Source organism: Staurois parvus, unplaced genomic scaffold (genome assembly GCF_062004578.1).
Source record: "Staurois parvus isolate SC_StPar_1 unplaced genomic scaffold, SC_StPar_1.0 ptg000145l, whole genome shotgun sequence".
In the NCBI taxonomy this organism is placed as follows: Eukaryota; Metazoa; Chordata; class Amphibia; order Anura; family Ranidae; genus Staurois; species Staurois parvus.
In genome coordinates this window covers 15381686-15407544 of record NW_028317941.1, presented here as the reverse complement: position 1 = coordinate 15407544, position 25859 = coordinate 15381686, and the positions used below count along the sequence as shown (strand labels likewise).

Sequence of the window (25859 nt, the reverse complement as noted above, 5' to 3'; positions counted from 1 at the left end):
TTGAAACAAAAAAGAATAATTGCACATTTTTTTACCTGCAAAAATTGTGCATTTATTCTTTTTTGTTAAAAGGAGAAATTATCTTTTAAAGCTGTGTACATTGAAAAGCTGGTGGTGTGAGCTTCAGTGCTGCTGAAAAGTAGCCAGGTGGGCTAGCATAATCATTTGTATTGTATATGTATGTATATATATATATATATATATATATACACACACACACACTCATACCCACACACACACACATATCCACACACATACATACACACACAGAAGCGCGACTGACTTATCATGTTGGTCCCCTTGGTACAAATATGCTGTATAATCATTATTATATTTTTATTTTTTCCGAGAACCAGAGGCTGATACATAGGCTGCTACCTCCCTGATCATTTTTGCAAGTGTTAATAAATAATTTCTGGAAGAATTATGACAAAGTATATTAGGAGGTGCATTTCTTAGTAGCACCCCATTTTTCCTCTCTACATCCAGCTCTGAACACAAAGGATGACAGTCTGTGTACACTATTTTGATTTGCTATAATGCAGTGGTCCATTGAAGTATAATCATTGAGAAGAAAATTGCAGTATCAGCTGTGCTGCTGTAAAGAGACATTTCCATGGTACAATACAATTTGTATTATCACAAAGCCAGGACTATTCTTCTTTTATATGCCTGTAATTTGTTTGTCACCTAACAAAGAAACTCTATCCTAAATGAGAACTTGTGTATGTAAGGCTGCTATTCTTGGCTCTTTCTGCCATCTGTGTTCTCAGCCTGAGTACATCCCTGAGCCATATCTCATGTGTAGATTTCACACTCACCTCCCTCATACTAAATCCCTCATATATCCAGTCCTTAGGTTTTGCATATGATGCAAATTAAGTTACCTTTTTATGTAATAATACTGTTCTTTTCATGACAACAAGAATTGTGGCAATTAAAATGATTCAGGCTGCAGATTACCAGATCTTGAGCATGCTGGGGATTTGATATCAAAGCTACAAAATAACTATAACTGTTGCCAACAACCACCATTACAGACCATGTCTATCCAAAAATGTTTTTGTTTGTTTGTTTTGGACAGAATAGAGAAGGGCAAAAAAATTCTATTAAGGCTTTAATGCTGTCTATGACCCTATTACGGTGATTTCTGCTTGTTTCCTGTCCCTGAGACAAGAAATGAGGGAAACTGTTTTAACTTGGACAGGGGGACATGGACAATAACAGTAACCTTACAGAGGTGCTAACACTTTTCCATTTTACAGGAAACAGTGTATTGTTGTAGTATTAGTCTAAATAAAAACCTGACAGATGTCTCTTCCTAGGTGCGAGCTGGGCTTGGGGGGAGTGGGGCATTTTGCCTCCTGGGCCAAAGATAATATATGCTGGGATGGTGGCCCTGAATGGAAATACTCCCTCCACAATTCTGACATTGATCAGCATGGGGTCCACAGTCAGTATCACATGCTGAGCATTAAACAGCTACCAGCGACAGCTGCAGATCTGAGATGGCATGCGAGTTGCGAAATTAGCTGATGTTAGAAGTTGTGAAAGGGTGTAAACCATGTCCTTTCAGAACACCCAGCACTCACCATGCACAAAATCACTGAAGCACTATGGAAAACTTAGCATGGTACAGAAAAATCTGTCCCTACCATCAAAGGGCTAGTTGGTTGCATTTGCCCACCAGGCCAAAGGCTTCCAGTTCTCTCCAGTCATATCTCTTGCCCGTGATATAACAAAAATTTTTGAGCAAGGCCCAGACTGGCCATAGGGCACACAAGGCACTTGCTCGGTGGGCTGCGGCTGCCGGGCCGTATGGCTGTAAGAGAAGAAAAACATGTCCTGGGTCAGTTCCAGCTCTGAGCAGTAATACTTAATGACAGAGAAGCCAGGGGGGCTCCAGCCCAACTGTGTGCTGCTTGAAGTCTATGCTCCTCCTCCTCATCTGTTATTGATAATCTAAAGGTGAGCCGCAGGCTGCGATCCCCAGGGTCACATGATGGCCCTCTCCAAACATCCCGCCCCAATCTCCCTTGAGAGTGAGTACTCTGCCCCTGACCCTGCCCTGCCCACAGAGATTGGTGCAGAGTGACCAGGCTGGGAGATCAGTGATGTGAGGCTCCATCCTTATGCTCTTCCTGACATGCCTACTGAAGAACCTCCCAGCTCCCCTTCCACCCTGGGACCCACCAGGTGAGCACTACTGCATCACATCGCTCCATGTGAGTCTGGGGCTGGTGAAGGAATTGGGAGAGTGAGGGTCGGGGATTGGGATGACAATGTAAAGTAATGAGGAAAAGAAGAGAAGTGTTAGAAGAGAGTAGGAGAGAAGGATCATCATGAGGAGGAGGATGACAAGGATATGATGACAGACTGTCATTGACAGTGATGAGGATGATAATAATGGATGGTGAAGACAGAGATGACAGGGATCTTGTATAGTAATGGGGGAAGTGAGAAAAGTTTGGTGAAGATGATGTAAGGAAGTTGATAAAGACAAGTGATGAGGATGATAATTATGGACGGAGAGTAAAAACTGATTATAATAGGGATGACAATAGTGAGAATGGTGATGACAGGATAGAGGCTAATGATTAGGATAAAGTTGGATGGATGATGAGGACAGGGATGACAATAATAATGTAAAGTAATGGGAAAAGTGATGGTGAGGATGATGACAAAGAAATAATAATAGGGAGGAGTATAATGATGGTAAGGATGATGTTGACAGTATAGAGGATTCGAGTAGAATAATAACAATGATGATGTGGATATTGATGATGATCATGGTGATGACAGTAAAGAGGATGAAGATGATAAAGGGGGATGATGATGAAGGTGAGTATAATGGTGATCATGATGATGGCAGTATAGAAAGTAAATAATGGTGAGGATGATAATAATAAGGATGAGAATGGTGATGACAGCAAAGAGGATTACGATGACAACCCCAGTAAGCCCACATGGGTCTTGGTCCTCCTCTCACAGTAAGCTTTTGGTTTCACATTTAAAAAAATGCACTGCGCAGTCTAAATGCCCAGGCCTATTTTTTGTCCCAGTCCGGGCCTGCTTTGAGCTGACCTTTAATGCTAGTCAGACACAGTTAGACTATATTTCAGATCTGATCTGCAAGATAGCAAAACTTACCAATATGTGTGTAGTGGGAATGTTTACCTGACGGGACATAAACTGAATCTGACGTCTAAACTAAGACGCTATGATTGTTTTCCCGTCTTTATTGTCGTATAGGGGAATGAAAGGGGGGATTTGATCGGATGATATGGTTACGATAACATGTTTTGTTTTCATATATCATTGACCAAAGAGCCATTTAAAATGATTGTAAACCCTACACCCAGTGACTAGCCTAAGGTAATACACAGAGATAAAACAAATCCCTCCTATACAAATTGTATCTGCTTATCTGCAGCCCTCTCACCTCTACAATTTCCTAAAGCACACATTTTAAACAGCATTTCTGAGCTTTAGGATGCAGGGTCAGAGATCTGATGCTGCACACTGCACAACACAGAACAAGTAGCTGAGTGTAATATGAGACCTGAGTGGAGGGAAAAGAGACCCCCTCCCCTCTCTACAGTCTCACAGGGAAACATGCACAGCTGATGCTGTTGAACATCTTCTGTCTGCAGGAGGGAGGGGGGAGGGGCGGGGTTTGTCTCCCAGGATTTTCTGGCATCAGCAATGACTCATGCGGAAGGTAGAGGAATAAGAGAGTAGACAGAAATTACACCAAGTGCTTTGGATCAAGGCAAATACACTACAGAAGGACATGCTTTGTTCATTGTTCATTTCATTTTTGCATACCAGCTAATGTGATACTTTCAGTTCTAGGAGTCACTCATAACTGAAGCCCATTTCTGGGCAAGGCCTTCCATCCTTCCCTCTCAACCCACTACCACCCATTGACTAGTTTTTTTCGAAAAATGCATTCCGAAGACTTTTTCTTTTAACTCACTAAACTCTGCTATCTATGTCCCTCGCCAGTGCTGCTTTTGCGTTTGCTGACCAGTGATCCAGCAATGCATTCTGCACCAACACCAACTAGTCACCTCTTCATGACATCAAAATGCTGCTGCAGTCTTCTGTCATATTCACATACACAGCAATTGCAGTAAATCCTTTCTTTTTGGCCATGCTTGGCTGTCTGACAAAAGACCTATAAAGAAGCCTAAGGCCTAAGGTCGGCCATGATATTTATTACCCAGCCCAATAAACATTTCCAAAGACTTATTGTAATACTTTATGCTGATAATATGTGGGAAAAGAACTTGTTACCATCTAGTCTATTCACCTTTAATCTGAGAATAAAGAGATTACTAAAGACTTTCTCAACAGGTATTGCTTTTGGAAATTGCTCATTACAGGAAGACAAGAATCTAAAAGCTCACCTGGTGTTCCTATGTGGGCCTGAGCAATGGTTAGCTTCTCATGGGGAGCTTTACACTGGCAGCTTGTTTCTACAGAGAATGGAGCAGGTGCAGCAATTGTCTAAAACAGAGAAATGAGAATAAATAACCATTCACTGTCCACATGGCTATTAATATTATACAAACATCATTAAATTATAACCTGTTATTATACTTTCAGACTTCCCTGTTAAAACTGTGTTTCAAATTGCCAAACAATAAATAAGCAAGCAAATAAATTAAAATAATTAGGATTATGGTTAAATTTATTGGTTTGATTTGTTTTTTGATCTTGTTTGTTGACAAGGTAAATGCAACATTTACACTTCATGAGGTCTCTTTATGTTCGTTTGGTATGTACTTATTTTTGCACCTTTAGTTTCAGGAACAGCTTGTGACATTCACTGCTGAGTGTAGGCTAAGCTTTCAGCTCTGCCTACAGAGAATATGCCATAGAGTAAAAATAAATGGTAAAGGAGAACCTAACTTGACAGGTCCCCTACATTCAGCCAAGAGGCATTACAGAAGGATGGCAAGGTCAACAAAGTGCACACAGGCCTATGTATGAGCATACCTGCTAACTGTCCCTGCTTTCGAGGGACTGATTTGAAACAAAGTCCCTCTGTCCCTCTTTCCTCCTCATTTGTCCCTCATTTTGGTCTGATCTATATAGTTGTATATAAAATGCACTATTTATCTTTCAAAAAAGTATTTCACAGTGCTAAACCTTTCATCCAATTTCTAAATTGTCGCATTTGTAAATTTCAATAACTAGTATAAAAGAATAGTAGTGGTACAAACAGCACTTGTGGATCTAACTAATTCTCTTTTAAGGGGGCATGGCGGGGGGGGGGGGGGTGTATCCTATGCCTATATACATTTGCTAATAGGTGTTCCTCTTTCCCCTCCCAAAAAGCTGGCAAATATGTATGAGCTGCGAAAACTGGTCACCTATCCTTAATCTTGTATATTAGATCAGCAGCTATATATAATGCCTATGTCAGTGAACTGCCCTTTCCCTACAGACAAAACACATACATGACAAATCAAACGATAAGAAGACATTCCTTGAGAGTTTAACCTTTTCCACATGAAATATTGCAGCTATGCTGTGAAACAATCCTAACAGTGATGGACAGCGCTTATCCTCTCACAACTGGGGTCCATGCAAATTGGATCCCAATCATGTGATCTCCAATCATGGTGATCACATGAGTATGTTTACAAACAAACCTGCTGGTTCTAGCTGTCACTGTGCCTCAAACCTGTAGGCAGGTACAGTCTGTTTTCTCTACTGTAGGTAGCGCTCTACCTCAATGGTAACACAGCTGGAGAGGAAGTGAAGTAAAACAAGGTTTCTCTATGGTTTCCTGGGTCTTTAGAAGCAGTGTTCTGGTTGGCTACACTGCATCCAAGTGACCCCTGGCGGTCTTCTTGGGTCTTTTATAAATCCCTGCCCCCAAGTTTTGGCATGCTTTTGCGAAGTAGATAGAGTAGGTACAAGACCCCGCCTGTCAGGGAAAGTGATTAGTGGCAGGGAAAGGCTCCAGACGAAAAGGCACAGGTTAGGGACTCACCATCCTGCAAGGAAGCCTCCCCTTTGGGACAGGACAGGCCACACTCCGCCCTCTGAACAGATGCTGTCAGCACATCTCCTCCCGCTGTATCTCTGAATTTGAACTGAACTGTGAGTGTTTCCCTAGTGGTGCTCTCCCACGTAGGGTGTTTGTAGTTTGTCATTTTCTTCAATACAAGTTCCACGTTTTATTGCAACTGGACTCTGTGTCTTCACTGCCCTGCACTATGCTGCACCTCCCCACACACCAATAAAGCAGAATGGTAGCTGAAGCCAGTAGGATACAGCTGTCATGTTTCAACACAAGATCTTAAACCATTAACCATTAGCCGCCCGGCCAATGGCCGAATGGCGGCGTGCAAAATCCATTAGCGTTCCAGGTGGATGCCATATGGCGTCCTCCCAAGCATTCGCAGTTTGCGCGCCTGCAGAGCCACGCAGCGGCATGATCTGTCATCGGCCGCGTACCTTGGACATGGCCGATGACAGATCTGAGTACCGGCCCGTTGCCAATACCATGTGACCTGCTGTGACCAATCACAGCAGGTCACATGGCAGTTGTATACAATGGATGGCTTCATTCATGCCATCCATTGTATACTAGTGTGTGTAGCTGTGATTGGTCACAGCGATCACATGCACAAGCTGGGCTAATCACAGCCCAGCTGTGTCATGTGATTAGCTGTGGCCAAATCACAGCCAAGCACAAAAAAAAAAAAAAAACCCTGAATGAATCAATGTCATTCAGGTAAATGCTTGCTTATAGCAAAGTAATTCTTTGCTATAAGCAAATTGTGTAAAAAAAAAAAAAAAATACTGATCACTTCCCCAAAGTAGTACAATGTTCCTATGGTAACATTGTACTATTTTGGTCATAGTGAAATATGAAAAAAAATCAGAAAAAAAAAGAAAAAAAATTTAATAAAAATTAAAAATAAACATTTTTTAAAAAAATAAAAAAAAATTATATATATATTTTTTTTCATACTGTCCCCAGTCAGTGTCCCTCATCACCGCCATGCCAGTTATATGATGACGCTGTACTGCACTAGTGACAGTATGTAAAAAAAAATAGTGAAAATAATTTTTTTAATTTTTTCATTTTCTGAAAAAGTATGACAAAAAAAATACAGCTTCAAAAAACTTGCCATGCCTCTTATGAAGTACATCAGACTGTCTACTTTGCAAAAAAGGGGTCATTTGGTGGATATCTGTACTGTTCTGACATTCTTGGACCTCAAGAAATTAGATTGGCCCTCAGTACTTCAGGATTGATCAATATTCAGATCTATACCATAGTTTGTGAACTCTATAACTTTCCTACAAACTAAATAATACATCCTAATTTGCATTATTTTCACCAAAGACGTAGTAGAATACATTTTGGCCTAAATTTATGAAGAACAATTATTTATTTGCAAACGTTTATAACAGAAACAAAGAAAAACGTGGGGTTTTTTTTAGATTTTCTGCCTTTTTTTGTTAATTTAGCAAGAAATAAAAACCCCGGCGGTGATTAAATACCACCAAAAGAAAGCTCTAGTTGTGTGAAGAAAATTATAAAATATTAGTTTGGGTACAATGTTGTATGACCGCGCAATTGTCATTCAAAGTGGAGAGCGCTGAAACCTGAAAAATGGCCTGGGCAGGAAGGGGGTAAAAGTGCCCGCTATGGAAACGGTTAAAAAAAATGTAGCAAGGTATAACAGGAATGGGATTGGGAGGAAAAGGCATGGTGATATCAGTAAAATTGGTAATGAGACAATGGACTTCAAGGCAGAATTGTTCGATCCCTAGGCATTGCCACCATTTATGTAAGAGGTGGCCCACTGAGATATGACATCTCCAGCATGTATTTGAAATGTCACTGTCACGCAGTGCAAAACAATTGGAGTTTGGTACCACACATACCTAAGTGTATAGTTTGTCTTCTTTATATTAAAATTATTAATTGCTCGTTGTATATTTAAAATTCAAAGGTGGAAAACACACATTTATAAATGTGCTTCATGATAATTTTGGGAATAACATTTCAATTCCCACTTAAGCGTAAGTATAATTGTAAACAAAATTCAGTATACGTGTGTTAAATATAACAGGTTAAGACTTACACTATGAGTTTGTAAGGGGACATCTGATTGGCTGGATGTTGGAACCAAACTGTACCAGTCCCTGGCTGGCTTCTTTTTGAATAGGACAACAATCAACCCATCGGTAACTGGATGCTTTCATCATATTGTGCCAAACCCCTGGCCATAGGACTGTTCACAACATCCCTGGCCCTAGACCTTAAAATTTGAGTAAAAGAATGTCCACAAAATTAATATATTTTCAGTACTTTACTGTAGCTTTCCAAGATGGCTGTCACATCGCATTGACATACTGACAAAACTGTTCGATGTTAAACACCATACACAGGAATAGACATTCTGTAACAGTAATTTGGGCACAGAATGCCAGCATATATCTTTTAATCCATCTTCCTTTGCACATACTCTCTCCTCGGGAGCACCACAGGGTTGCAACCACTTCTCAATTTACAATGTATACTGGATCCTCAGCATTCATCCTCTGTCCCCGAGTCTGTCCAGGGTGCTTTTCTTTAGTATACCAGTTTCTATCTTCATGCCCCATTTCATAGCTCCACACAGTTGAGCATGCTTCCAGATGTTACTCTCACTTTCAGGTGTACTAGCACTCATGTCAGAAAACACTTCACCTGACCTAAAAGGCCTTTTGCATCCCGCTCACAGTCCACAACAGACTCCTCACCTGGAGTTTCAGCCCTGTGAAGGGCACTTTCAGTAGCAGGCTACATTCACATGACTCCCATGACACCCATGCCCCATCTCTCTCTGGCCCCTCCCAACGTGGCATTTATATAGGCACTAACTCCACCCATTACATTATTACTACAATACAGGATTTATATAGCGTTAATAGTTTGCGCAGCGATTTGCAACACGTGGGCAGAGAGTACAGTTACAATACAATTCAACATGAAGGGAGGTCCATAGGATGGGAGAGGCTTGGAAGAAGTTCTGGAGGTGAGCATGGGAGGAGCTGACAAGGGAGCTAGAGAGCAGGAAGTCTTGGGAGGAACTAAGAGAATGCTTTGGTTGGTAAACTAGGTTAGTGATGTAGCTGGGGGCCTAATTGTGGACAACTTTGTAAGGTTTATTAGCATTTTGAATTTAATTTGTTGGGTGAATAGAAGCAATGGAGGGAATGGCAGAGAAGAGTAGCAGAGACTGAACGGCTACTAAGGCGAATGAATCTGGCAGCAGCATTCATGATGGACTAAAGGAGGGATAACCTATGTAAAGGTAAGCCAATGAGGAGGGAGTTGCAGTAGTTGAGGCTAGAGATAACCAGGGAGTGAATTAAGAGCTTTTTGGTGTCATTGGTTAGAAAGGGGTGTATTTTGGAGATGTTGTGGAGACATCACTACAGGAAGGCTTCCTCTTAAAAGGGGCCTAACACCCAACCCATAATTCCTGCTACCAGGTTGATTTGGGATAGCTCCACCTAGTGGCAGACTAGCTAATTGCACTGAACCTGTTTTTAAAAGTGGCATTAAAAAAAGTCTGAAAACTAATATGATTTTCTACATTTAGTTATAGAGTATTGTGTCTCTTTTCCAACAGCAGGTTATTTTATTTTGTTTTATTTTATGTATTTCCATTTCAATTATATTTTTATATCTCATCTACAGTTTATTCTCACTTCTAGCTTGTATTACAATTGTAAAACACAGATACATACACTATATACGTATATAAAATCCAGAAATACCTATCATATTGTATATAAAATATAAATAACCTTAACAGGTGTTGGTTTTCTTTATGGTTTTTATTTTTTTCTATAAAAGCGATCAAAGTTCACACATCCACAAGAAAAAAACTGCTAAAACAACTACGGATGAACACTCTTCCATCAGCTGAATTTCTATTTGGACAGTTTTACTACTGTTCTACTGATAGATAGTTTTGTTATATTCCTTGTGATGACCTAAGGAACTGCTCCTGTATGTTTTTTTTCCAGTGACTCAGGGCATTTAACTTAGAATCAAGCTTACTACAGCTCAATCATAGGGCATGGAAAAATCAATCACTTGAAAACAGAACTCTAAAAAAAACTTGAGTAACTGGAGTTCCTGGAAGAAGATCGCAGCAGGGAATTATTGTCTCCTGAAGTATTGTCCACGTAATCAGGAAGAGAAAGGAGAAAAATGACTTACTACAAATATAACCAAAGAGGTTTTTCTTTTCCTCTACAACTAGTGTCTGCAGACAGAGAACTGAATTCCTTGGTATAAAAAAAGACACAGTTATAATCATGAATTACATTTTAGGACAGAACTACTGATTTTCTTGCAAGTGTATGAGCTGACTTAAAGTGTATTTCCACTTTTTGCAGCCAAATTGGGATAACATCTACTTTATATTTGTTACATGTCCCGATTCCCCCACAATTTAAGGAAATATATTTCAAAACTAAAACCTACCTTTTTTTAGATGCTCTTTTCTGGAAACTTCAACAAAGAAAAAATCCTAGGCAAGGGAACTGTGTTTGCCATAATTAACTCTGTCTGTACTATGCTGGCAGATCTCATTATCAGTTGTAAACTAGATTTGAATGCTGTCTCTCCTGACATAGGGTAAAATATTTAAAAGCCACGCTTCTCCAGTAATGTAATGAGAGGAAGCTCATCTTGACCTAAGGCTTTCTATTGGTACAGATTACATTGAACTTGTTAAGCAATACTTGCAGTCAGCCTTTACACCTTGTCCTAAGATCAAATGTTACTGGTAGAGGGGTGCTGGGCACAAATGTTCACGTTATCAAAACATGGACAAAGTCATTACTTGAGCCCACATGGCCTGAATTCAGCAGCTTACTACAAAGATGGGGATCCCCTAAGAGAGGACATTCACCGAAGTAATTCAAGAGTAATAGCAGACTGTCAAAGGGATTCAAAAGTACTCCTAAGGAAACTGATCTGCAGGCAGATGACTTTATAGACAATAGTCAGTCCTGGTGTTTACAGTAGAAGTAGCAAGAGCACTCCCCCAACCCCCCAAGCTACTTGGACAATAAAGACTTTGGGCTTTTTATTTGCTGCTCTCTTTGACCTACTACACCTTCTCCTAAGAACCAGGTAAGAAATATAAAAAATAAAAAAACATGTTAAGCTGTGTGAATGGAAACATACCTATAAATCAATTTTCTAGCTGTGTTTTCTCAAATTTGATTGCAAAATTATAAATACACTTTAAATGACAACTCCTTTCAGGACAGAAAACCCTGGTAAATGTCCAATATACCAGGTCATGAGCATTTTTAGCATGTGGCCTTCAGACATCTATTGTGCAGTATTTTGGGCCTGGGTAGGCAGTAATCTGTATATTTATTGTAAACCAGCACTCCTTTTTCCCGTGTCACGCTTACTACATACAGTATCTCAAATTAATACTGTAAAAAATGTATATACCTATTATAGAAACAAATCATTCAGTGCAAGTGATCAAAACAATTAGTGCTTGTGCCAAAAAAAGTGATAAATCAATAGGGCAATAGCCCACGCTGTTCCTATTGATAAAAAATATTATAACCCAATTCTTCATCAAACCTGTCCTTCCTTCACAATAAAATCCATAGTGATTTACTGTATGTGCAATCGCATTCTCAGCACAAACTACCTGCATGTCATCCAGTTTTAGTAACACAGCTCACTCACCAGAACTATATGACCCTTATCTTTAACGCAGGTATGAAAGGTTTTTCAAACTGGTCTCTGCTCCTTTCTGAGCTCAAATGCTCACTCCATAGCATAGCACCACATACCACATAAAGAGAATCATCCAAATAGTGTAGTAAATGAAACAAGCACTTTATTAAAATTCAAGCTGTTATACTCACTGTCAGGACCTGGGTCACCTACTAGTGGCACTGTGGTTCCCAGAGCTAAAAAGCACAGTTCAGGTGGTCACCTGCAGTCAGCAGATCCAAATAATAAGGCTCCACCTAATGCTGGCTGCTGGGAATATCCCTGCTTGCTGATTATCCTGATCTCTGCCTTATCCTGTATCCTATTATCCCATCTCTGCTCCCCTTATTCCCAGTTCCAGTCCTGGTCATAACCTGTTTATGTTAGCTTACCTCCATTTGTTTACAGTGTATTATAGTTAGGTTGTTAGTTTGGTTTTGCTTCATCGTCATGTTGGTGTTGGATTGGTGTTGTGTGCATTAATAAACTTCATTCTAATCATACTCAGTCTAATTCCAGTCTCCTAAGTACAGCTATACTGATCTGGTCATGTCTGCTGCCACTGGATATCTGGACTCAGTATTCCTTATTCTCACATTTAATATGCTTGGGGAAATTCACTTAAAACTTCATGCCAAATGGAGTGCCCAGCAGCTGTACTATGAGTGAGTACTTTCACACTACCTAGAAGCCACTGCAGCCATCCTCCACACAGGACTGTTGGCTAGTAGAAACTGATAGGTGCGGGAGCGCAGCCACCAACAATATAGTAGTTTTAGTTCATGGGGCAATCTGATGGTACATGAGTGTTTCTTCTTGCCCAGCCGAATGACATCCCAGACCTGACAGAGGGATCTTATTTATAACACTGTTGGCTTTGATGTTCATTCCAGGCTGTGTATTGGTTCATAAAAGCAATCTCATCATCTAACTGAGGGAGTCTGAGTGTTTTTAGTTAAAGGATTCACAGTGCTAGTCTGGAGTGCTTCCTTTTTCCTTTTTGTTTTTTTAACTACCCTAGATATGGCCACCAAGGGAAAATGGATCCCAGAGAAAACAGAAAGATAAATCAAATAGTGAAAAAATAAACAAGGAAAACAGATCCCAGCTCTCCACAATATCAACATTTGTTGCTGTCTGAATGAAAGTGACCTCTACGGTAGAAGACTCAGGAAGACCTCAGTTCTGAAACAAAAATGCCAGATTGAAGTTTGCTAAAATGCATGATAACAAGTTTACTTATGAAACAAAATTAGAGCTTTTTGGTGGGTCACAGCAGCTGTATGTTCACAGAAGAAAAGACAATACTTTTAAAGAGAAGAGCACCATCCTCACTGTGATACATGAAGGACATTATGTGGTTTCATTTCTTCCTTTAAACTCCCCACCCACTCTCTTCCTGTGCCTCCAATCTAAATCAGTGCAGGAAACTTTAATCAAGGCATTTGAAAGTGAAACATTATAGCCAGTGTTAGAAAGTCTGTCTCAGTCACATGTCATGTGTCTTCAAGCAGGAATGACCCAAGACAAACATCTACGGAAATGCAAGAATGTCTAAAAAGCAAACATTGGACCATTCTGAAGTTGCCTTCCACAAGTCCTGATCTGACTCATACAGAATTTTTAAAGAAAGAGCTGAAACCTACAGTTGGGCGAAGCAAGCCATCAAACTTAAAGTGATTGTAAAGGTACAAAGATTTAAAATAGATAACAAACATGGTATACTTACCTGGTCTGAGCAATGGTTTTGTACAGAGCAGCCCCAATCCTCCCCTTCCCAGGTTCCCCGCCAGTGCTCCTGGCTCCTGCCAAGTGCCACACATGACTGCTCGTTCCCCAGCTGGCCCTGTATGCCCATAAGACACACAGAGCGTGCCTCAGCCTCCACTCCCTCCTCACTGGCTGTAATTGCTGTGTCTGAGCCAATGAGGAGGGAGAGACCTGGGAGAGACTGCTCTCGTGCACATCGCTTGATCTAGATCGGGCTCAGGTAAGTATTAGGGGGGGGTGAGGGGAAAGCTGCACATTGAAGGTCTTTTCCCTTGTTGTTGGACCCTCATTATATCACGTCATATGCACATACCCATCTCCACAACTTCAACAATAATCTTTATGCAAAACAGATACATTGCTTATATTTGATTTGTAACCAGTAAGTTGCCACCTGTTGTCTTGAATCTGGTCCATTTATACAAAAACAAATTGATGTGAGAGGCATATGGCAGATGTATAATCATTCTAGTAAAAGAATTGTAACATAAAGTGGAGCTCCACCCAAAAGGGGAAGTTCCGCTTTAAGGACTGGTTCCTTGCTCCCCATTAAGGATTGGCACCTTTGGGGAGTGCGGGCAAGTGTGTACCCGAAATTGACAGGTACCCGCTCCCACGTCTGCTGCGATCACCTAGGCCAGGGGTAGGCAACCTGCGGCTCTCCAGCTGTTGCAGGACTACAAGTTCCATCATGCCTCTGCAAGTCATAGCTGTAACTGTCAATTTCGCAATGTCTCATGGGAAATGTAGTTCCACAACAACTAGAGAGCCGCAGGTTGCCTACCCCTGGCTTAGGCCTTCAGAAGCGAAAGTTGTCCTCCTCCCCTCCTTCCCTGTAGTCTTCTGGGACACGTGACAGGTCCCAGAAGACTACGGGACTATTCAAAAAGCGCAGCACTACTCGCACATGTGCAGAGAGCACCCGGCTGTGAAGCTGCAAGCTGTCACAGCTGGGTGCCCACACTGAAGATGCTGGTGCCGGGAACACAGGGCTGCTGGTGAAACTGGCTGCGGGGGGGGGGGACAACACCGCGGGATCAAGGGACAGGTAAATGTTCGTTTTTTAAAAGTCAGCAGCTACAGTTTTTGTACCCGCTGACTTTCATTTTATATTTTTTCACTGGAACTCCACTTTAAGTGGTCTAATCATAAGATAAAGCCTAAAAGAGGAAGGTCAAGCAAAACACCATATGGTGAAACAATGTTGCTAGTTACATAGAAGACCACAGTTACTCTGAGACCAACAGCCATTGTCATCACAGGGTTGCAAAATGTGATCATCTCGTATTTTGCCAGTATGTGAATCAAAATCCCATACATAATGTGACATTATGAAAGGTACGGTAATTGAATGACGCTATGTATCACTTCACATGCTTTCATATGTACAGAACTAAAGTGAAATCCGGTTTCCAGGCCACCTTGGCAGTGTTGGTTCCAAATAGGATTTTCCTTTCCACTTGTGACCACCAGCAGGTGGTAGAAATAAAGCAGGACTGGAGCAAGAGGTTGCTTTTGCTTTTGGACTCAGGAAGCAATACCTGAGAGAGCTGTGGATATGAAAGTATGCTTTATGCAAGAAAGGAAAAGGTTTACACGTTTTGTTTGGTTGGTGACTGGGAGAAGCCAATCACCTGTTAGATAGGAATGTCTTCTGTTTAGTTAATGCCTGGATGGCAAATATTTGTTTTCTGTTTTGTTTTATTTTCCATGCAACCTTTTAAATAAAACTGGCTATAAGTCAGACTTTTCAGAAAAACCTGCCATCTGGACTGCCTTTTTCCCAGGGAAGGTGATCCCCATCTGAGCTAACCCCCCACAATACATATAAATCAAACATGTTCAAGGTGTGGACTGAAAAATTCAGGCCCCATGGTCATGCCAGGCATGCCAGTTTTGCACAAACATGTTTCATCACTATAAATAGCAACTTTCTAAGCAAACTGGTCAAAAGCATTAAGTGTATACAATATATTTTGTTCAAGGAAGAGATGTGCTGTTTTTTAAGGTGATTTCTCAAGACCATTATAGTCTCATTTTGATGCAATTTCTGCTAGGTATTTTCTTTTACAAAGGTTTTTATTAACAAGTGACATACTGTATACATACATAGCCAAGTAACTGAGATACCAGAAAGATATATACAATATAGTACAAAGTACAGCATCAAATCATGGCAAAATAAGAGAAATAACAATGGGCAGATGAAGGTCAAAAGAGACTTGACCAGGGTATGGAAGTGATGTTCTAGTGCTCGTAGAAATCAAACATAAAGACCAGTAACAACTTAAATGTTAAGTTGAGGTGGAACCAGAGGGCATCAAGCCCTAACATTAGACAAAAAAAATTACATGAAGTTACAGTATCTGCTAGGCCCAAAGCCTAAAAGGTATTGTTGAACTAAGGCATTTGAATAAATTGTAGAAAAGAAAGATCACCAAGAAGAAAACCAGAAAAAGAAGAGAGGCAAAAAGAAAAGAGAATGTAGAGGAGAAAGATTCATTCACACCATGGTGTAAAGCGGCAGCTATCCTGCACTCGCTCCACAGGAACTTAGCTAAATTAGTCAGTCTCTGCAAATGTGCAGAGAACAGCAGCACAAGTGATGGTCGGCGTGTTAGAGAAGTGGCCTAAATTAATGACAAGTGTCTTTTGCGTGCCTACGCACGGCAAGCTGTCACTCCCATGGCGTGGATGTTAACCTAAAACAGAAAGAAAAATAGAGATGAGAAAGAGGAAAGGGGAAGGTGGTCTCAGAGAGTAATGTGTTCAAGGTATCACAATGTTAGTAATGTATGATCAAAGTGCGAGCGATAAACGTATAATATCCAGGGTTGCTAAACACGCAGGAAGCGGTCATGAGAATCACACAATATAGATGTCAGATTCTCGTTGACCATTATAGCGTTCATGCGATGTTTCACCGTTGGGGAGAGCCGGATACCTAAGTATGGCAGCAAGGCAAGCCATGGAAATGGGGAAGACTGATGGAGAGCATCCAAAGTTTGTGGTGAAAAGACATCGAGAGAGCTTTTGATTCTCCTAGATTAACGTGGAGACCGGAGAGTGAAGCAAAAGAATCTAGAATCTTGGTAGAGAGAGGCGGGGGGATGTTAACCTCCCTGGTGGTCTAACTAATCAATATTTTTGGATGTCAAAGCAGTACATTGTTTTGCATGGAAATGTGTTGTTTTATATTGTAGGCCTGTAATTCTTAGGAATAACTCACTTAAATCTGTCCAAACAAGAGTCTAGTAAACATCCCGGGTGTGATAAACACACAAAATCAAAAAATATAATATAATAAATAATTATAAAAAATAATAATAATACATTTAATTTAATAATGTCATTGTCTGATGACAAATTTCCCCACGAATCACTCATCATTCTGCAAGTGATTCTAATTCACTATCACTGTTTTCTAGCTAGTCTAAAATCGCTTTTGACCTAAATGGATGCTTTTTGGATGCCATGGATGTTTGCAAGTTTCCAGGCAGAAAGAACAGTAAAAGTGCAGGCAGAGCACTGGACAAAGCACTAGAGGCAAAATTTAGGTGTGATGGTATGATACCGTAATGTAATTCTAACAGGTTACAATGTATTGTGTGTATGTCATATTTTTACTTTTTTAATTTCCCCCTGGTTATGCCCCCGTGCGTACCAACGCTCGCAGGGAACACAACCCAGAAGACAGATGTCAGCATCGACCTTTAGTAATATGGAGTAATTGCAGTACAAAGCCCACCTGATCCTTCTTATTGAGTCTAGTCAAAAAGAATTGAGCCTATTCGCCAGAATCTTTGTGAGAAGTTTTAGGTCTATATTGATCAAAGAAATTGGGCAATAATTTGCCCAATTGTGGAGCTCCTTGTCAGGTTTAGGGATCATAACAATGTTTGCGGTCAGAAAAGAGGAGGAGAAAATGCCGCATTCCCGAATAGTATTATACATAGTTGGGGAGTGATAATGTCTGCAAATGTTTTTATAGAAGAGAGTGGAAAAGCCATCAGGTCCAGTTAGTTTACCCAATTTTAAGTCTTTTATGCTCTGTTGAATTTCCAAGGCAGAAATGGCTTGGTCTATAAGTGCCCTATGAGCTGGTGTAAGTTTCTGGTGGGAGAGACCCTCCAAAAATGTACTATATCCTGATCATTTGCCTGCATAAGTACAGAGTACAAAGACGTAAGATGGTGTCTAAACTCATCTAATATCCGAATAGGGTTGCTGGTGAGAAAGCTATGTCTAGTTCTCTAGGTGATTGGGGAATGTTTCGGAGTACCACCTTGTAAGCTTCCCACAGTGTTACTGGGGAAGAAACCGACCCCGCGTTAAGCTGGAAATATTCCTGAGATTTTTGTAAAAGAACAGCACGAATCTCTTCATTGGAGAGCAGGGAGTCATTCATGACCCATGGAGAGTGTTGAGCCTTACAGAGCAAAGAGCTGCAAGAGACCAGTACTGGGTCATGATCTGACCAAGAGTCAGTTAGGATAGTAGCCAAGAGAACTATAGGGAGGCAGTTACATTGCATAAATACATGGTCAATCCTGGACTGGGAGTGGTGTGGATGCGCATAATGTGTGAAATCTTTTTTGCTAAAAGATGAAGTTCCCTCCAGAGATCAACCAGACCATGGTCATTAAGAAGTTGTTGGAAATGTCTGACAGCAGATGATCAGGCTGAATCATTGGTTGGATATTTATCTAACTTGGGATTCAAGATTAAATTGGAGTCACCAGCAAGCAGCAGCGTGTCAATTTGGTGGGTTGCCAAGAGCAAACAAATATGAGTGAGAAAGGGACCCGTGTTTACATTAAGAGCATAGTAAGTCAAGATTGTAACCTCAGTATCTTGAAGGATGCCTTGGAGCAGTAAATATCTACCATTGGGGTCAACTAATTGTTTTTTACAAATAAAAGAGGTGGATTTGTGGAAAGCAATCAACATCCCCCGTTGTTTAGTGGGGCCGTTAGCTTGATATACAAGGGGGTGGCAAGGATCTAAATGTTTGGGGTGTGAGGCGGTCATTAAATGGGTTTTCTGCAGGCAGGCTACATCAACTTGGTATTTCTAGATGTAGCAGAAAACTTTCACTCATTTTTGCAGAGAATTCAAACCCTGGACATTAAGAGATAACCAGTCAAATGCCATCATGAGGATGGGGAACCAGTAGTTTCAACACTACCCTGTGAGACCAGAAGGAAGAGAAGAGAGATAGCAAAGGAAAGAGCAGATAAGAGAAGAAGAAGAGCAAATGCAATGTAGAAAGAAGCCTTTTTACGGCTCATAGTACACATAGTAAGCACAAGTGCAACTAAACGTGAGCAGTGAAGCCCAGAAAAGGGCTGGCTGTTGGGAAGGAGAGTAGTCTTAATCAAGAGCCAGTTGTGGAGGAGTGAACAGCCACCTGAACAGCATGGCATTTTGAGTAATGAACCGTAATAAACATAGAAATATGCAAACATGGGCTCATGATAGCCAGTAACAAAATCATAAACAAATGGTAATGTCAATTGTGGTTGCATCTGCTCGGGAGGGCTAGACCACAAAAAGGGCCTAGAAATGTATCTGAGGTAACGTACAGAAGGACTGATATGATAACAATGGTCCTATGCTGTGGCGCATTGATGTAAAAGTCCAAGTAGATGGGGCTTGGAATCCAATACACTCAAATGGTGAAACATGTTGAGAGAGAAATATTGCACCGGATATATTTTTGAATAAGTATCATCATGAATTTTGATATAATTCAATGTATTAATATTTTGTAAGTGATTTGATAATAAATATTGTAACAATTTAGCTTACATTGTTATATATATTTTTTGGCACCTTAAAAATCCCAGTATTTGTCTTCTCATGTGAGGAGTTTTTTCTCCTCAGTCTTTTATTTCTCTCTATTTTTTCTTTTCTTCTCTTGGCATAACTCCTTTGACCTGTTTTCATCTGCTGGTTGACATCACTCAGCTGCTCCAGGCAGTAGAAAGATCCCGATCCCAGATCTCAGTGATCTGCTGAGAGCCTGAGCCAGCTGCTCCCTCCCCTTCCATTTCCCAGCGCTCCAGTGTGTGGGGGGGGGGGCAGAGCAGACAGCGGTGACAGTCATCGCTCTCTGCTCACAGTGGTGGTGAGAACTCAGCAATCAGTCGTAATGTGATCACTGAGTTCTCACAATAGAGCCGACAGGAGCAGCATCGGACCAATGCTGCATCCACTTAGGTAAGTATGATTTGGGGGGGGGGGGGAAACCCACACTTCTCTTTTAATACATAATACATTTAAAAGATACAGTGATGAACTTTACTCCATTTTTAAAAGGAGTGATACAAAATAAATGCTGCTGTATCATCAATTCTATATAATATATATATATATATATATATATATATATATATATATATATATATATGTAAAATCAATGTTTATTAGATTTGAAATGGTGAAACAAAAATATTGTGAATAAATTATAAAGTGCCAGTTGAAGCCTGATCCAAATTCAAGGTATTTTCTATAACAGAAATATTGTTCACAATCTTTTGTGTTAGTTCTCATATAGAACCATTTACAATACGTATTTTGCTGAGTACATCCCTTGAATGTTTGCTTTCATCTATTCTAGATTAGGGGAGACTCACTAGACTAAGCGGTTTTCTTCCTATATCATATTTATAGATATATTAGCACAGCATTTTCTTGTCTCACTAAGTCTAAAATGTTAGAAAGCAAACATTTATAGGATGCACACAACAATCTTAGGCCATCTTTGGGACATAACATACAAACTTGTCATCAGTATTAGCACGGATTTTTACCTTGTAAACATTAGTGTGAAGAGCATGATGCACATTAATCATTTATAGAGCAGCATTCTAGAGTCCCTTTAAAGCTGAACTCCAGACCAACAGACAAATACACAGATTGTAAAATACATATATATATATATATATATATATATATATATATAATGTATACTACTTTAGTGCTACTAAACATTCCACGGTTAACCGGTTAATGGTATTATAACAAAGTGGAAGCAACTGGGAACAACAGCAATTGTCCATGAAGTGGTAGGTTATGTAAAATGACAGCGAGAGGTCAGCGCATGCTGAAGCGCACAGTGCGCAGAAGTGACCAACTGTCTGCAGAGTCAGTAGCTAAAGACCTTCAAACTTTGTGTGGCCTTCAGATTAGCACAACAGTGCAGAGAGAGCTTCATGGAATGGGATTCCATAACCGAGTAGCTGCATCCAAGCCTTACATCACCAAGTGCAATGCAAAGCACTGTATGCAGTAGTGTAAAGCATTCCGCCACTAGACACTAGAGCAGTGCAGGCGTGCTCTTAGGAGTGAAGAATCACATTTCTCTGTCTGGCAATCCCATGGACATGTCTGGGTTTGGCAGTTGCCAGGAGAATGTTACTTGCCTGACTGCATTGTACCAAGTGTAAAGTTTGGTGGAGGGGGGGGAGATTATAGTGTGAGGTTGTTTTTCAAGGGTTGAGCTTGGCCCCTTAGTTCCACGGGAACTCCTAAGGCATCAGCATACCAAGACATTTGGGACAAGTTAATGCTCCTAACTTTGTGGGAACAGTTTGGGGATGGCCCTTTCCTGTTCCAACATGGCTGCACACCAATGCACAAAGCAAGGTCCATAAAGACATGGATGAGTGAGTTTGGGGTGGAGGAACTTAACTGGCCTGCAAGCCAGGCCTTCTTGTCCTACATCAGTGCCTGACCTCACAAATGCACTTCTGGAAGAATGGTCAAACATTCCCATAGACACACTCCTAAACCTTGTGGACAGCCTTCCCAGTAGAGTTGAAGCTGTTATTGCTGCAAAGAGTAGGCCAACTCAATTTTAAACCCTACGGACTAAGACTGGGATGCCATTAAAGTTCATGTGCGTGTATCCCAATAGTTTTGGCAATATAGTATATATATACACTCATCGGCCACTTTATTAGGTACACCTTGCTAGTACCGGGTTGGACCCCCTTTTGCCTTCAGAACTGCCTTAATTCTTTGTAGCATAGATTCAACAAGGTGTTGAAAACATTCCTGAGGTTTTGGTCCATATCGATATGAGTTACTGTTGCCTTTCTATTATCTCAAACCAGTCTGCCCATTCTGCTCTGATCTCTGACATCAACAAGATATTTTGTCAGCACAACTGCTGCTCACTGGATATTTTCTCTTTTTCAGATCATTCTCTGTAAACCCTAGAGATGTTGTGTGTGAAAATCCCAGTAGATCAGCAGTTTTTGAAATACTCTGACTAGCCCATCTGGCACCAACAGCCATGTCATGTTCAAAGTCACTTAAATCCACTTTCTTCCCCATTGTGATGCTCGGTTTGAACTTCTTCAAGTCATCTTCACCACATCTAGATGCCTAAAGGCATTGAGCTGCTGCCATGTGATTGGCTGATTAGCAATTTGTGTTACCAAGCAATTAAGCAGGTGTATAAATATAGCTGTTTCACCTGCCAAAGGATTTGTAATTTTGTCCATCCAATCCAGAGATTTACAAAGATCTGTAACGCAGCACAGCTCTGTCTAGCAGGGTACGACACCTGATTTTTCTTCAGTCTCCTCCTTAGTAGCAGAGGCCTTCGGAACATCTATGCACGCACAGGAGATGTCCCACACATGCACAAAGATGGCAAAGGTTTTGGACTTTAATAGTCGTCTTCGTGCATACATGGGGAAGCCTGCGTGAGCACAGGGCAAGCTCAGCACAAAAAAAATGTATAAAAAGGGAAGGAGGGCAGAAGGCAGGCAATATGACACTAGAGCTGGCCATAGATGGATCACAATTTGCCTGACTCAGCAGGGACTGGACGAATTTTGATCTGTGTGTGATCATCCCTGTTTGATAGAAGGCAATCGTTTGATCAACATCTGTCAAAGATAAATGCTGGAAAACATTTGTCAATCATTGGCTGCAGCTAATCGACTGCATCCACTGATCAGTGTATACTGGCAGTGGCAAATCCCACTATCAGAACACAATGTCCCGGGAATGGGAGATTTCTAGATCCTCCTCCCTTTTGTGGATGCATAAAGCTGTTCAGACCACTAAAGTAGAAAGTAGAGATCACTTTACTTTCTCCTCCTATTAGCGTGCTTCTAGTATTTCAGAACAGCTGATTGGCTCTTTTCTGTTCCTCTCCCAGTCTGTGCTCTGCTGTGTAGGACGCTGAAACTAAGCCAAATTCATGTACATGCACCGCTTGCATTTAAATAATACATTTAATGATTTATTCATGAAAACATAGCTATATTAATTTGTCTTTTATATCTGCCTGGAGTTCAGCATTAAGTGAACATGTGCTTGATGAGCATAAGATGGTCACAATGTGCAGTAAATTCAGAGTTAACAACTGCAGTATAGTAGAGCAGGCTGTAAAACTGTGTAAGACTGAAGCTTTAAAGCTGAACTCGGGATAAAAGATACAACAGCTCTGTAATCATTAACACATTTATAAATGTTTTCTTTAAAGCAGAATAAACCTTTAAAAATATTTTTGAAAAAGGGCACCCAGGAGCTTTATGCCATAATATACTAGTATGTGCAACATATTAGCATATTATGGCAGACTTGCCTGCCAATCAATGCCCTCAGCGGTACGGTGCTAGCGCTGCTGTAGGGATCAAATGCTTTCATCTTTTCCAGGTCTTCCTTCCAGGTACCGACTCTTTGGCCATCAGATAGGCTGTGCTACGATGACATTACTCATCATCATCTCTCAGCATGGATTTCTGGAGTCCCAAAGCCCTAGAAAGGCTTTTTAACCCTTTCTAGACTGATACATGTCAATTACTTTGTTTCTCATCTGTTCTTGGAATTTCTATAGATTGCGGCATGATGTGTTCCTTTTTGAGATCTTTTAGCATGCTTCACTTTGTCAGACAGCTTCTGTTTAAGTGGTTTCCTGATTCAACAGGTCTGGAAGTGGCAAGTGAAATTTAACACAGCTTTCCAAAAAATGTGGTTAATCACAATTCATTTATGATTTACCAAAGGGGGGGGGGGCAATTGCTTTTTCACACTGGGCCAGGCAGTTTTTGACAGCTTTTTTCGATTACATGAAATCATCGTTTCAAAACTTCATTTTGTATTTACTCAAGTTATCTTTTTGTAATATTAAAATTTGTTTCATGATGTGAATAATTTAAGTGTGACAAATATGCAAAATAAATAAATAAATCAGGAAGGGGCAAATACTTTACCTAAAATTATTCTTTAAAACAGGATTAAACCAAAAGCAAACATTTATTATATTACAGCGTATCAATTCTTAGATGTGATGGCTAGCTGTACCAGTTTCCTTTTTTTTCTCTTTCTTCTATCTTCATCTAGTGATTCAGACAACAAGCCTGTTGTTTTACAAAAGCACAAGCTCTCCAGCAGAATGTATTAGTATATACAATCCATTTACTACTGGGAGGGGTGATTAAAATGATCAGATTTTATTTATTCATGTAAAACCTTTATCCCAAAAGCAAAAAAAAAAATGTTTGCTGTAGCTTATTATAAAGTGTGAGGTGGCATTTGGCTTAAATTTGTTATTGTATTTAAATCTGCTAACACATTTATTACTCCCCCAGACTGATGCTAATTCACTAATACAAGAGGTATGTTAATGGCCATATCACCAGGAAAAAAAGCCAAACAAAAGAAAACGGATGATGCCGCATCTAAATGATTGGTGTGCTGCAATATCATACATTTTTGGCTTTGGGTTTAATACTGCTTTAACATGTCATTAAACTGAGGTGTCTATTACATTTCATGAAACCACTATTCTTTTATCCTATCACTGCACCTAAATTTTTAGGTATATAGTTTAGCTCTTGTTATTAGGCTGATAAAACTGAAAGCACATTTTGTATTTCTCAAAGCTGAGCTGTTTTGGAGGCAAGAGTTAAATAGCAAAATTGCTATTTCGAACAACAGGTAAGTAAAAAAATTACTATTTCAAATCAAATTCTATATTTCAATATTATACAGTGCACACCAATAAACATATGCCTTTGAATTGTTTAAATCTAAAAATATGAGTGACACATCTCATAGTTTGTAAAATACTGTGAATTTGTAATCTCAAGCCTTTATTATATGGAGTGTTGACAATCATTTTAGTAACACAGAACCCCTATTGTTTTAGATTAAGCAGAGTCAGTAACTGCTGAATTATACAGGCAGGCACAGCTGGGGATTTCTATAGAATATCAGTTTGCTAAAAATGTAAAGTTCCTATTAAAAAAGAAGGATAATCGTGTTTTTTTAGCTACGTAGAAAGCACATAAAAATGGGATATTTATGTACCAAAGAATTCACTATTTGAAATACACGCTGCCAGTGGTCTAATATCTATACTTCTTACCTGAACCCTGAGTTTGCAGTTGCAATTGTTTTATTACATAATGACTATATTTTTCTGTGCTCTCTTTATGAATAGTCCTCAAAGCGTGTCTTTATCTCCAGGCAAGGTCAGGTTGTATGAGATATCTGGTAGACCCGTACATGCTGGGATAAAGGGGAAGGCTGGAAACTTAAACTAATAATAAGTATAGTTTTGGGGTCTGCAGCTAGTAATCAGTTTGTAGTCAGGCAGAGGATGCACCCTGGGGGATTATTGAAAGAAAATAGGTCTTGGATCTAACCTTTGTTTTCAAACCGAGCAAATCACCACGCCATTATTTGGGGTTATTTTTCTATTCTGAAAAAGATTTATCTGTAGGGCTAAGTAGAAATAATTCAGAAAGCTAGGTATCCCAGTATCATTTGCTAGGTGGAACTGAACAGTTACCCCGAGGAGACTTCTCTATAATATATTGAACTAACTGCTGATCTATTTAGAGGAATTGGGATTTTATCAGCTGCCATTTGTGTCAGAGGACATGAACCATTTATATAGTACTGAAGCAATTCAAAGGGTTTGCACAATGTTGGTTTGCTTTTCATTAAAACCAGCAAACTATTGGCTAAGTAGATAGAAAAAAGTAATAAAAAGAAAATCTATTTAAACTCAAAATTTTTACAACAACCTAATAAAACCAAAATATATAAATAATTATATAACATATTTACTCAGTGACACTATTTATTCTCCAAAATTAATCCATACACTGCCATTACTTATTAATCTATTTTTCATGAAAGGTCTCGTTCACACTAGTTGGGGGGGGCTGTAAAACCATGAGGTAGAGCTGCACTATTACTGTCCCCTACCCCCACAGCTGGGGCAGCAATTATACCCCCTGCCGCTTTCTGTAGTTGTAGCACCAGATAAACGTGACCC

The 25859-nt window shown here is 40.1% G+C and overlaps 1 protein-coding gene across 2 annotated transcripts in view; it reads right to left on the bottom strand.

Annotated features, from left to right (window-relative positions):
• PCYT1B (phosphate cytidylyltransferase 1B, choline) overlaps positions 1-25859 on the bottom strand; it is a 70050-nt gene that overhangs the window by 27780 nt on the left and 16411 nt on the right. For both annotated transcript variants that reach the window (XM_089673895.1, XM_089673894.1), the window contains exon 2: positions 4413-4512. In XM_089673895.1, the coding sequence (XP_089530021.1) occupies positions 4413-4512 (100 nt within the window). The remainder of the gene's footprint in view (positions 1-4412; positions 4513-25859) is intronic.